This window comes from Solanum dulcamara, chromosome 8, assembly GCF_947179165.1.
Source record: "Solanum dulcamara chromosome 8, daSolDulc1.2, whole genome shotgun sequence".
Lineage (NCBI taxonomy): Eukaryota > Viridiplantae > Streptophyta > Magnoliopsida > Solanales > Solanaceae > Solanum > Solanum dulcamara.
Window position 1 is genome coordinate 50,865,285 of NC_077244.1, and position 13,674 is coordinate 50,878,958.

At 33.2% G+C, this 13,674-nt stretch overlaps 1 protein-coding gene across 1 annotated transcript; it reads right to left on the reverse strand.

Moving 5' to 3' along the window:
• Positions 1-7,055: 7,055 nt before the first annotated feature.
• LOC129901079 (acid phosphatase 1) lies at positions 7,056-10,606 on the reverse strand. The gene is made up of 3 exons (XM_055976197.1): positions 9,878-10,606; positions 8,753-8,962; positions 7,056-7,704 (listed from the first exon to the last, which is right to left on the reverse strand). The coding sequence occupies exons 1-3, from the start codon at positions 10,324-10,326 to the stop codon at positions 7,527-7,529; spliced, it is 837 nt and encodes a 278-aa protein (XP_055832172.1). The 5' UTR covers positions 10,327-10,606; the 3' UTR covers positions 7,056-7,526.
• Between the last annotated feature and the right edge of the window lie 3,068 nt (positions 10,607-13,674).

Sequence of the window (13,674 nt, forward strand, 5' to 3'; positions counted from 1 at the left end):
TGGTGAAATATGTTTTGTTCTGTCTCCTTTGATGTATCCTCCCTTCAATTGAGCTATATATGCAACATTGTCTTCATACAATATTGTTGGAGCGTCTTTTGTCAAAGAAAGGTCACATGTTTCTTGAATGTGTTGAGTTATTGATCTTAACCAAACACATTCTCGACTTGCTTCATGAATGACTATTATCTCTGCATGATTTAAGGAAGTGGCAACCATAGTTTGCTTTATTGAACGTCATGATATAGCTGTACCACCACATGTAAATAAATAGTCTGTCTGTGACCAACCTTTATGGGGACCAGATAAATATTCCGCATCTGCGTAACCGATCAATTGTGACGTGGAACCATTTGAGTAAAACAATCCCATATAAATGGTACCTCGAAGGTATCTGAATATATGCTTAATTCCATTCCAGTGTCTTCGTGTTGGTGAAGAACTAAATCTTGCTAACAAGTTTACTGAGAAAGCTATATTTGGTCTAGAATTGTTGGCAAGATACATTAATGCACCAATTGCACTAAGGTATGGTATTTCAGCACCAATAAGTTCTTCATCATTTTCATGAGGTCGAAATGGATCTTTATTAATATCAAGAGATCTCACAACCATTGGGGTACTCAATGGATGTGCTTTATCCATATAAAACCTCTTTAAAATATTTTCAGTATAAGTTGACTGATGGACAAATATCCCATTTGTAAAATGTTCAATTTGTAGATCAAGACAAAATTTTGTCTTTCCAAGGTCTTTCATTTCAAACTCCTTTTTCAGACATTTTACTGCATTTGAAAGTTCTTCCGGAGTTTCAATAATATTCAAATCATCAACATGTACTGCTATTATGACAAATTTAGATCCAGACCTTCTCATAAAGACACAAGGGCAAATTGGATCATTTTTATATCCTTCTTTTAGCAAATATTCGCTAAGACGATTGTACCACATTCGCCCTGATTGTTTCAACCCGTACAAAGATTTCTGAAGCTTTATTGAGCAATTTTCTCGAGAATCCTTGTATGCTTCAGGCACTTTGAACCCTTCGAGAATTTTCATAAAAATGTCGTGGTCCAATGAGCCATATAAATAGGCAGTGACCATGTCCATTAAGTGCATTTCAAGCTTTTCATGAACTGCCAAGTTCATTAGATACCTGAAAGTAATTGCATCCACCACAGGGGAATATGTTTCCATATAGTCAATGCCAGGTCTTTGCGAAAAACCTTGGGCTACAAGTCGTGCTTTATATCTTACGACTTCACCCTTTTTATTTTGTTTACGCACAAAAACCTATTTGTGCTCTACTGGCTTGACACCTTCAGGTGTTCGGACTATTGATCCGAAAACTTCACGTTTTTCAAGTAAAGTTAACTCTGCTTGAATTGCATCCTTCCATCTTGGCCAATCATTTCTCTGTCTGGATTCATCGACAGATTTTGGTTCAAGATCCTTATCTTGTTGCATTATTTCAATGGCAACATTATAAGCAAAAATATTATCGATCACAATATCATTTCGGTTCCACCGTTTTTCTGTCGAGACATAACTTATTGAGATTTCTCCATTCTTATTATTTTTAGGTACTTGGACCTCCTTGGTGGTATCACCATTTGTTGTGTCTCTAGGCTCTTCTTGAGCATTCGCCTCCAAATTATGATCATCTTGATCATTTATTCCTTTCCTTTTTCGAGGATTTTTATCTTTGGAACCAAATGGTCTTCCACGTTTTAAGCGTGGCCTAGACTTATTTGCCTGAACAAGTTGTCCTACCGGGACATCAACTCAAACTTGAGCATTAACAGCTGGGATATGCGATTTAGTAACCCGTGAAAGGTTAGTAAATGCATCCGGCAGTTGATTTGCAATATTCTGCAAATAAATCATCTTTTGAACTTCTTGCTCATATTGATTTGTTTGAGGATCTAAATGAGATAGTGACATTGAATTCCAATCTATCTCATTTTTCAACTGCTTATGTTCTCCCCCTAATGTTGGGTACACTGATTCATCAAAATGACAATAAGCGAATCTTATCGTAAATAAATCTCCAGTCATAGGTTCCAAATATTTTATAATAGAAGGAGATTCATACCCAACATATATTCTCAATCTTCTTTGGGGACCCATCTTTGTGCGGTGTGGTAGAGCAATTGGGACATATACCGCACAACCAAATATTCTAAGATGAGATATATTTGGCTCCCTTCCAAACGCCAACTGTAATGGGGAAAATTCATGATAATTTGTTGGTCTTATGCGCACAAGTGCTGTTGTATGCAAAATAGCATGCCCCCATACTAAAATAGAAAGTTTTGTCCTCATTAGCAATGGTCTAGCTATCAATTGGAGGCATTTAATCAATGATTCTGCTAGAACATTTTGAGTATGGACATGAGCGACCGGATGCTCAACTTTTATTCCAATCGACATATAATAATCATTAAATGATTGAGATGTAAATTCACCAGCATTATCAAGACGAATTGTCTTTATTGCATAATCTGGAAATTGTGCTCTTAACCTTATAATTTGAGCTAACAATCTCGCAAAAGTCATGTTACGAGTTGATAATAAGCACACATGTGACCATCTTGTAGATGCATCTATCAAGGCCATATAATATTTAAATAGTCCACATGAAGGGTGAATTGGCCCACATATATCACCCTGTATACGTTCCAGAAATGCAAGGGATTCAATCCCAACCTTAGTTGCTGATGGTTTGATAATCAGTTTACCTTGGGAACAAGCAACACAAGAGAATTCTTAGATTGAAGAATTTTCCGATTCTTCAAAGTGTGTCCATGTGAATTCTCAATAATTCTGCGCATCATATTATAATCGGGATGGCCCAACCGGTCATGCCAAATGATAAAATTATTAGAATCAGTAAACCTTTTGTTTACTATGGTATGTGATTCAACAGTACCAATATTTGTATGGTACAACCCAGAAGAAAGTGCATATAATTTTTCGTGCACAATTTTCTTCTCCATATTTATTGTAGTAATATAAAAGTATTCAACCTTTTCTTCATTTGCAGTCTCAATATGATAGCCATTTTGGCGAATAACCTTGAAACTTAACAAGTTTCTTTGAGACTTACTACAATATAATGCAACATCAATTATCAATATCGTTCCTCCAGGTAGTAATAAGGCCGCTTTTCCAGAACCTTCAATCAATTTTGTACTACCAGATATTGTATTGACAAAAGCCTTTTTCATAATTAAATGATAGAAATATTTCTTTTCTTTCAATATCGTATGAGTTGTGGCACTATCCAAAAGGCACATATCTCCATTATTCATCTTGAATCCAATTGAAGACTGAAAAATTTATTTATCTTCATAAAATAGAAATGCATTGTAAGAAATAAAATATGTAGCAATTTTGCTAGAAAAATATAAGTCTCTTTTTTTAAAAAAAATAATTAAATTATGATAATTTAGAATTTTAAAAAAAATTATAGGATTCATAAGTCCCTAATGTACCAAATTATAAGAATTAACAAACTGAGGTGCAACGCGTTAATAATAAACATAATTTTATATAAATTAATAATTACTAGTGAATTAGTTTAATGAACTTAGAATTCAAAAATTTTATGGCAGAATATACTTATTAACCTTAAATAAATATTATACATAAGTATTAAAACAAATATAAAATAAATAAAATTATAAAACATTAATATAATATTATTCATCATGTATAGATAATTTGTTTATTGGCAAAAATAATACAATCATTATATAATATTAATGTCTAAAACATCAACAAGAATAAATAATTAGTATAATGACATTAAATAAAACGAATATTATTTTTAGTAACAATATGATATAATAGCACACCAATAGTAATTAATTACAATATTGTAAAATAGCATAATGTAATAAACAATATACAATTATTAAAAATACAATAATTCAAAGTACATAAAAATTACAACATATTGAAAAACATGAAATTAAACATCAATTAAGATCTTTAAAAAAATCTTCAACCTCCAAATGAGTAATATCATTGAGGTTATTAAAATCATCATTTCTCAAGGCCAGATTTGCTTCAATATTATCATTATGCAAAGGCCTTGCCTCAACATTATTTTTGAACTCCAAGTGTGACTCTATCCGAGCATTAGAAAAAGAGGCACCACCTCTATTTGCCTTTCTTTTGAAAGAATTTTGATAAAGCCTTACAAAATGCTGAGGCGTCCGACATTCATTTTTCTAGTGGTCTTTCATGCCACAACGATGATAGTTACTTCTTGAAAGGCCATTTTGAGAACCGATATTGTTCTCCCTTTTATGTTGACCACCACCACGACGATTATTAAATCGTCTTCTGTCATTGCCACGTCCACGCACATTATTGTGGCCATAATTTTTATTTTGTCTTCTTTCAGACTGGCCATGTGCTTTTACCATATTTACCTCCGGTAACGGAGCAGTTCCAGTGGGACGGGCTTCATGATTTTTCATTAAAAGGGCATTATGTTGCTCAGCCACCAGAAGGCATGAGATCAATTCAGAATATTTTTTAAAATCCTTTTCACGGTGTTGCTGCTGTAATATTACATTAGAGGCATGAAAAGTAGTTAGTATCTTTTCTAACATGTCCTCATCATTTATTGTTTTTCCACATAATTTTAATTGGGAAGTTATTCTAAATACAGCAGAATTATACTCAATTACGTTTTTAAAATCTTGAAACCGTAAATGCATCCACTCATAACGAACCCTTGGCAATACCGTTGCCCTGAGGTGGTCATATCTCCCTTTTAAGTCTTTCCACAATTCAAGTGGATCTTTCACTGTCAAGTATTTCATTTTCAGGCTTTCATCTAGATGATGACGAAGGAAAATCATAGCCTTTGCTTTATCCTGACTTGATGCTGTATTTCCTTCAATTATAGCATCACCAAGACCCTTAGCGGTAAGGTGAATTTCAGCATCAAGTATCCATGACAAATAATTTTTACCAGAAATATCAAGTGCCACAAATTCCAATTTTGACAAGTTTGACATGATGAAAATTAATTTGAAAGTAACAAAGATAACTTAAAAATTAAATTTCTTTAGTAGATATACCTGATATAGAAGTTAATTTTCTGAAAAATTAGAGATTCGTGCTGATAACGTGTTATAAACTAACTAACTTGACAATTTTATAAAGGAAGAAGAACAAGAGAATATATATATAGAAAATATTAATATAGAAAGAGTAGTAATATAGAGAGAGTAGTAGTAATTCTCTTCTTTTATATGTGTTTTTACATTGAAGTATAAGACTATATTTATAGCTATATATACAAGTGGAGAAAAATATTAGTGGGCAATTTACCCATTTAAAAAGTAAATGGACTATCCACCATTGTAAAGTGGACAACCATTTTACTTGGTTGATAATAAAACTAGTTTATATTTTTATCTCTATCACAAATTAGTTGATTCAATAGGTCAGGTCTATTTATCTTTTCTTTTATTGATTTTTAATCTTTCGAATCGATTTGATTGGTATAATGAAAAATATGAATATTTTATATCAATTGTATTTGAAATATAATGAATACAACTGTATTCATCCTCTCTTTGATTGGATACAATTGCTACATAATATATTTGACAGAGAGGATGAATGTATATTATATTCGTATGAATACAAATACAATTGATACAAAAATATAAATATAGTTTTTCAAATACAATTGATATAAAATACAAAACTCTCACTTATATGTGATTGAATGCAATTGCTATGTAATACATTTTAATGGTTTCCTTGTTATTGGCGAGAGAGATATTACTATAAAAACAACATATAGTGATTTTTTGTTATTTTTTTTAAAACTGTAGCTGTTTCTCCATAAATATGTTGGAATTTTGGCTTTGTTCCATAAATTTTCCGAGAAAAAAATTCCTTGGAAGCTTAAATTCGGATTAATCAGGCTCCAAGCATCGAAAAACCAAACAAACAAAAACTGTTTAATTTTTCCTTATTCTTTAAATATCAATACTTCGTTCCCATTTTTATTGTCATGTTGCGATAATTGAGAGTTAATTTGATTAATTTTTAAAGCTAAATTAGATTATATTAATACGATATTTTAAATAAAAATTTAAATATTCAAAAACTATATAAAAAGTACTATAAATTATAATTTTTATTAAAACAAATACATTTTAAAATATTAATCAAAGTTCATATCGTTTGAATCTCAAAAAGGAAATTATGACAATTAAAAAGGAACGAAAGAAGTACTAAAGAATCATAAAAATTGGTCTATTATTTATTTTGATAATAGTTTCTCAAAATGTGCATTACACCTAGTATTCGTTAGTTACGGAGTATAAAAATTTTATACTGAAAATATATTCCTGTGAATTTTACAAACATAAAGCACCATCAAATTACGCTATTCCATCTCTATGTCAATGTTGTACAAATATCATGTACTAACATAATTATAATAACTTTCCTAATAGCTACAACTTTAAAACTAACAACAACAATTCTACTTCTAAATGCATTTACATTATTATTAACAATTTAACATCACAAGTTTGTCTGATAAGTATTGAGAATGTTCGTTTGGAGCAATTTATGACCTCATTTTGCGGATTATTTTTCTTGTTTCAATTATATTGCCACAAATAAATAAATAGTTCAAAAAAAATAAAAATAGGTAGTGTATAGAAAGTTAATCTAGAGTGAAGACACCCATATCTATAAAATATTTACGAGGTCAATTTAATAACTTGTTTTATTCATATTAAACCATTTGAAATAATATTACTTATGAGCCCTTAGCTATAGATCATTTACTCCTTTGTTGTGGATTATACTACAAAACAAATATGCGTGTAAGAGTGTGCTCTTAACTGCAAGAATGTTGGTGGTCCCTTCAATGAAACATTTAGGCACAACAACTACTTGGATGCTACACACACTATATTGTGTCTTACAGAGTGATGTTATCTCATAAAGGTATTCCATTCAGTCTTATACCTCAATATTTTGAAGGATCAAAACCAATTTAGAGCCTGTTTGAATTGGCTTATTTTAAGCCAAAATAAGATTATGCAAAACAAAGGACATCTTATCGGTATCTTTTCATTGCTAAAATAAGACCATGGAGATGGATAATATCTTCTGCAGTAATCCACGTACTAGTTGTCAAATACTACCAATGCTGCAAAAAACATAGTAAATCAAGCAGCAAAACTTCAAAAACGCACCAACTTCATAACGTTGCTATGATACTGCAGTGAGACTAAAACAAAAGAGAGAGAGAGTGAGTGAGAGATGTCACAGATGGAAACGGTGGTTATGCACAATTGTTGCTCCCATGGCATACATTAATTGAATCATCAATAATCCAGTTCAAGGGATTACAAGAATTACAGTTCCATTATTTATAAGGTAGCCATTAGCCAGTGAAAAAAAAAAATCATTGGCATGTTGCATCAACATGACCTACCAAATCTACTGAAAGAAGATTAGTTACATTTTTTACTTTAAGGAATGTAATAGATGGGATTTGGAAGCTTGAATGAACGATTAGACATAGAGGAACCTAGAAGATCACTCCATTGGTCTCCTGAGTTCCCCACAATTCGGAACCCCTCTTCTACCATCTCATTTCGTCTCTCTGATTTGAAGGTTGTTGCTGTTTTGCCATGGTCGTTCGAGCCTCTGCATAGAATCAGAATCATTAGTCATATTTCACTCTAGTATTTAGGGAAAAGGCAAAAACCCCCCCTCCCCCCCCCCCCAACCTATGACCGAATTTTCAACAACACGCTTATTTTTCGCAGGGGTCATATTACCCCTGATCGATAAAATAGTAAATTTTACACGAACAATCTGCAGTACAGTAAAGTTTAATTCAACATAAAAAATGCATAAACTAAATCTACTTGCCAATGTTCATCAATGTGAAATCACATGTGATTGGGGAAACATGAATCTCACCTTATTTTTCGCAGGGGTCATATTACCCCTGATCGATAAAATAGTAAATTTTACACGAACAATCTGCAGTACAGTAAAGTTTAATTCAACATAAAAAATGCATAAACTAAATCTACTTGCCAATGTTCATCAATGTGAAATCACATGTGATTGGGGAAACATGAATCTCACCTAAGTTATCAATTCATGGAAACTACTGAATGAAGTACGACTTTGCAGCAAATATATGCACATACAAGTAAGCGAGCAGCATACTCAGAAGTCAGAAGCACCTAGATTAGAGGTAGTCAGGCACACATTTGTAGAGTTATGCTCCTGTATACATGTTCGACAAAGCATTAACCCTTAAAGATTAATGTTTCTCATTGATGAAGAAGTCTTTGAAATGGAAGCAAGCTGAATTTTTGTATAAAGCTCAAGAGTATAGACACAATAAAACTTCAGCAACAAACCAAACATATAAAACCAGAAGCAAAGCTTTACTTCTTCATTTAATGGACTTGTGTGGTCCTTTTAAGAATTGTAATAATGTGGCTTCATTCATGTCAAGTCTTAGTAGGACAAAAGCAGAAATTAAATACAGGACTAGCAAGGGCATGGTTCGCAAAAACTCTTATGGCATGTTATAGAAGCATCTTCATAGGGCGCAGAGCATACATTTAGACAAATTTCATTTTGAATGTTTCCTATCTCATGCATGCTTTCTATTTTTTATCACCAGGAATGAAATCAACAAACTTTATTCATACAACCATACTCATTTACTCACCTCAGAGTGAGCTTGTGCCAATTGTGGAATCCAGCATTCATCAAATTCTCCACCGTAACACTTCTGTGTCTTTCACTGCGCCCAGTCAGCAAGAAAACTTTGAATCCCAGACTCAGAACTTCTTTATAAAGCTTCAAACTGGACCCTAAGGCTGGCGCCATTCCCTTCTCAACCCATTTATCATATTCCACACTATCAAAAACTTCCAATCTACGATATTGAGATCAACACAAATCACCACTAGCTTACTATTACACATTGTATAATGCCCAAAAAGAAATTTGAGGTAGAACCAAAATTCCAAATGAAATAGAGAAAATCCCCTTCAAAATGGAAATTAGAAAAGTGATACTCAATCTATCTCCTTTTACATAATGGATTTAGACTGTGTTTAGGTTTGTCCTACTCTTTAGGAATTGAAGTTTAATGTGGTTTGTTATCTAGTCTCTAGGACAAAACGTTGTGGGGCAATTGCTAAATTTTAGCTTTAGTTTGCTATGTTTTTGCTTATAAAAATCTACTGCAGTTGCAGCATAGTTGAAAATTAGTCAAGCAATTCTTTTCATGTTTCCCACATCTCTTTGTCTACTCTATTTTTACTTGTCATCTCTAATATGTTTTTCCTATCAGTGGTATCAAATCTGCGGGCGATCCAACGTGGGCCCCCAGGATTCCGGATAGTTGCAGTGTGGAAATACCCCAGTCCACGTATGTGCACACACCATATCAGACAGTGAAAACCTGGATAAAGAATGTCCCGATCTGGACTTGAGGGGGTGATGAATGGCCTAGGCTCCTTACATGGTTTGGGCAATCTTCCTCACAGACTCAACGGGGACATTTTCATTACTAGACATGTTAGGGGGACATTTTCATTACTAGACATGTTAGGGGGACATTTTCATTACTAGACATGTTAGGGGGACATTTTATCAGGCATTTATCATTTTGCCAAAAGCTGTAGCTGATAGCAAAGACGCAACTTTATTTCTTAACTACCAAGCAAGTGTCATGTTCCACCCGTCGTGGGCCTTGTCATAGGTAGGATATTCAGTTTTAAATCGTTTAAGAGTGCAATAATGAAGTAAATTAACAAAAAATGCAGACATTAGTCAAGAATCATACCCATAACCATGGTCGGAATAATAGGGAAGATTCGAAAGCAAAGTTTCGTCAACATCAAAAACCCATACATCTTTTCCATCATCTCCCAAATTGACACTTTTTGCATATACTCCAGCCTCATTGGAAACCCTATTAATGTCCATCTTATAACCTGGACCCACAATATATTGCCTCACATAATCAGCACATTCCTCTGGAATCGTCTTCCATGGGCTTAAATTATTAGTTTCAACAGCAAACCTCCAAGTCGTACACTTCAACTCATCCTTCAATTGGGGTTCATTGTTTTCAGGATAGTCGATAATCAATGGCCTAGGAAAGACATGGGAGTTGAAATTTTCACTTCCAATGGCGACAGTAAACAACACCAAGAAAACGAAAATTCTCATTGTGGGTATGAAGTAAATTCTTCCAATTTTCCAAGAATCTGTGAAATACACGAGGGTCATGCTTTTCTTGAATCTTCAATTGTAAATAGTAACCCCGACTTATTGGAGACAGATGAAAGGGGGAAACGGGAAGAAATTTAGGAAAGATGAAGATTATATGGGTGGGTACCTAAACTTGCTAGAGAAGTAATGCAGTCAATGGAGGGGTAGATAAAGAATACGTATAGTATAGTTTAGTTGTAGATACGCGTATAGGACAGGAAATTGTGCTTAGAGAAGCAATGGTAGGTGGATTGCTAAGGCCAATGGGATTGCTTCATTGCCTATGGGATATTGGGATGTTAACATAAGGGTATATTCCCTGGGTTTTTTTCTTTTCTTTTTGTCCAAAGTATCGTGATTCGTGCGTTTTCTTTCCCACGTAGTCTTTTAAAAAAAGAAATAAAAAATATTGCAAATAATCTAATCGAATAAAAATGTCCACATCGATCCATGACTCATAATAATTTATTGCGAAAACTAAGCCTGTGCTCTATAAAAATAATTATAGACAAATATTTTTTATAATTCATACCCAATTCTTCTTTTTCTTCTTCTTCTTCTTCTCCAGTTCGCTCCTTCTTTCTCAATTCTTCTGGTTCTTCTCCAATTCGCTCCTTTCCAATTCTCTTTCTTCACATAAGAAACAAAAAGGAAGTAAAAGAAATCTCACTATCACCCAGACAACGAGGTCTAGAACCTTCCTCCATCTTCCTTGTTCCAAACTCCATTCTAAATGTTAATGGCGGAACCTTCACTGAAGGATCTTGTGCAAATGATGAGAGATGAGCCAACCTTAATCGCGACAGAAATGGGGAAGAAAGGTGTTGAGCTTGGATAGATTACACTAAGACGTTATAAATCTCACTAACGCCATATTTTCTTGTCCATCAAAGACTTCTTCAACTCGACAAATCTTGGCCCTATTCCTATGTGAAAAGGTAACCTCACAATCTCCTACTTTTCAACTCAATTTTGAAACTCAAAATACATTATTGTTGTAATGTCCTCACACTGATGCACAATTAGATCTGTATTTGGAGTTTCCTCCAAGTTATAATCTTCAGCTCTCACCCAGATGAGTATAACTAATCATTTTCAATTTTTGAAGTCTCAATCTGTCCTCACACTAAGTTTCGAGTTATTGATACCACTTTCTAAAGAGCTAGGATCTAAGGTCCATGTGAATTTATTTATGTAATTCCTTTATTTCCTATGCATGACTTTTATTGTATCTGCAAATCATTGTTGGCAAGAGTTCTAGTTCCATATTACAAATCATATAATTTGTTTTGCACTTTAATAACTCTGATGTTTGAAACATGATTTGTGTTCATGATTAACAATGATTTTTCTTCTTTTGATATTTCTTGCATTGACCTGAAAATTTTTAGATTTTGAACCTACAAAAGAAAAATAAAGTTAGTGAAATAAGAGTATGTAGCACTTCCACCTCCCTATTACTTCTAAAAAAGTCTATCTTTTTAATCAGAATCTTTAAACTCTAGGGTACCTCTCAATCCCATCTAAAATCATGATTGTATAAGAGAATCAGCCTCTAAACTCACATAAAGCAAGTTGTGTGTAACACAATAACTTAATCCTTTCTCCAGAGCAATAGCTTCAGCCTCCAAGCTTGATTTTATGCCTAGGTCATATGTTGCAACTAAAAATTCTCCTTTCCAATTTCTAATGCAAAACCCTCCAGCACTTGGACCAAGGTTTCCTTTAGAAACTCCATCTAAATTACACTTGTAAGTCCCATTCGTAGGAGGTTTTCAGTAAATAATATTAGGAACTATCATTAGTTTATATCCCTCAAGGAATTTCACCAAGTTGGGCTAGTCGTCTGAAATATTCCTCAATCAAGGATATCTAAAAATAACTAACCTATGAAGGTTCCTATTTACTTCCATCATCATTCCTTGAACCGTCATCTTGTCACCTGTCACCATGCCTTATCTATTCCTCCTTTTTCAGATTTGCCAAAGTATTAGATCAGGTATATCATTGTATAGAGGCCTTAGCTTAGCTGAATAATTTGCATTCCACCACTTATAGACTGTCTTTTATATGAAGAAAAGGACCTTCTACACCTGCAGCTCTATCAAAATACTCCAAATATGGTAGCAGTAGGGCGAGAGATAAATAAGTGTTTAAAACTTTCATTTACCATCTGATCACAATATCAACACACAATCTCCTCTTCAGTTTTTATTATGATCAAGGATTCACCTATGGGGATCCTTTTCTGTACTAATCTCCAGAAAAAGAAAGATACCTTAAAAAATATACCCTTCTCCCAAATTCTATCAAAGGTTTCATGCTCAACTTTAGGGGTTCTTATAATATCCCAGATAGACTTAACTGAGAACTTATAAGATTTATTTAGTATCCAAAGAGGTGTATCTCTTTCTTCTGATTCATGAAATCTCTCAATTTTTTTTGAGAATATGTTCAACAACATTATTAGGGAATACATTTCTTAAGAGCTCTTCATTCCAACTTCTTTCTTGATATAATTGATCAACATCACTCTACATCCGTTTATTAATATGAGACACTGGAAGATAGTAATATAGAGCACCCAATTGTGTCAAATTTTCAAACATGATACTAGAATGCCCACAATTTGATTTCCATCATATTTTCTAATCAATAAAATCTCTAGCAGCTAGCATATGTTTCTAAGTTTGAAAACCCCCTCTCCATTCTATTGTTTGTGGTATGTGCCTTTTACAATATTTATTTCATATAAAATGAGACCACATAAAATTCTTAGTTCTAATGTTTCACCATAATTTTGTAACTAAAGTTCTTGAAACATCAAATAAGGATCTGAATCCTAGCCCTCATTTTTTTGTTGGGTAAACTGATTTCAGTCTAGGAAATCCACTGTTTGTTTGTTTCTTTCCACCTCCTTAAAATTCGATAAAAATCTTGCAAAGATTCTTTGAACATCATGGATGACACACTTGAGGAGAATTATAGCAGACAATTGATATATAAGAACACTCTATAATACATTATTAATCAAAATAACATTACCCCCACAAGATAAAAGCTTCTCTTTTCAAGCTTCAAGTTTATTTTGAATCTTTATCATGAGTTTTTCTTTTCTCGTTATGCCTAATTGGCATCCAAGGTAAGTTAGTGGGAACTTACCTTTAGGAAACTCAGTACACTCTTCTATCATCTGGATATCACATTGTGTTGCCTTGTAATAAACAAAGTATGCATTCTCCTCTTTATTGATTTTTTGTCATGATTGGGCTTCATAATCTTGTAAGGTATTCATAATCAAGTACAGTGGAACTATGTTTGCCTTAGAAAAAATAATGGTGTCATCTGCATAGGCAAGGTGATCAA

Coding starts and splice junctions, on each gene's coding strand:
- LOC129901079 (XM_055976197.1), bottom strand. CDS start 10,326: ATGACCCTCGTGTATTTCACAGATTCTTGGAAAATTGGAAGAATTTAC. Junction 8,963..9,877: donor TATTCCGACCATGGTTATGG/GTATGATTCTTG, acceptor TCAATATCGTAG/ATTGGAAGTTTTTGATAGTG. Junction 7,705..8,752: donor TGGCACAAGCTCACTCTGAG/GTGAGTAAATGA, acceptor GATTCTATGCAG/AGGCTCGAACGACCATGGCA.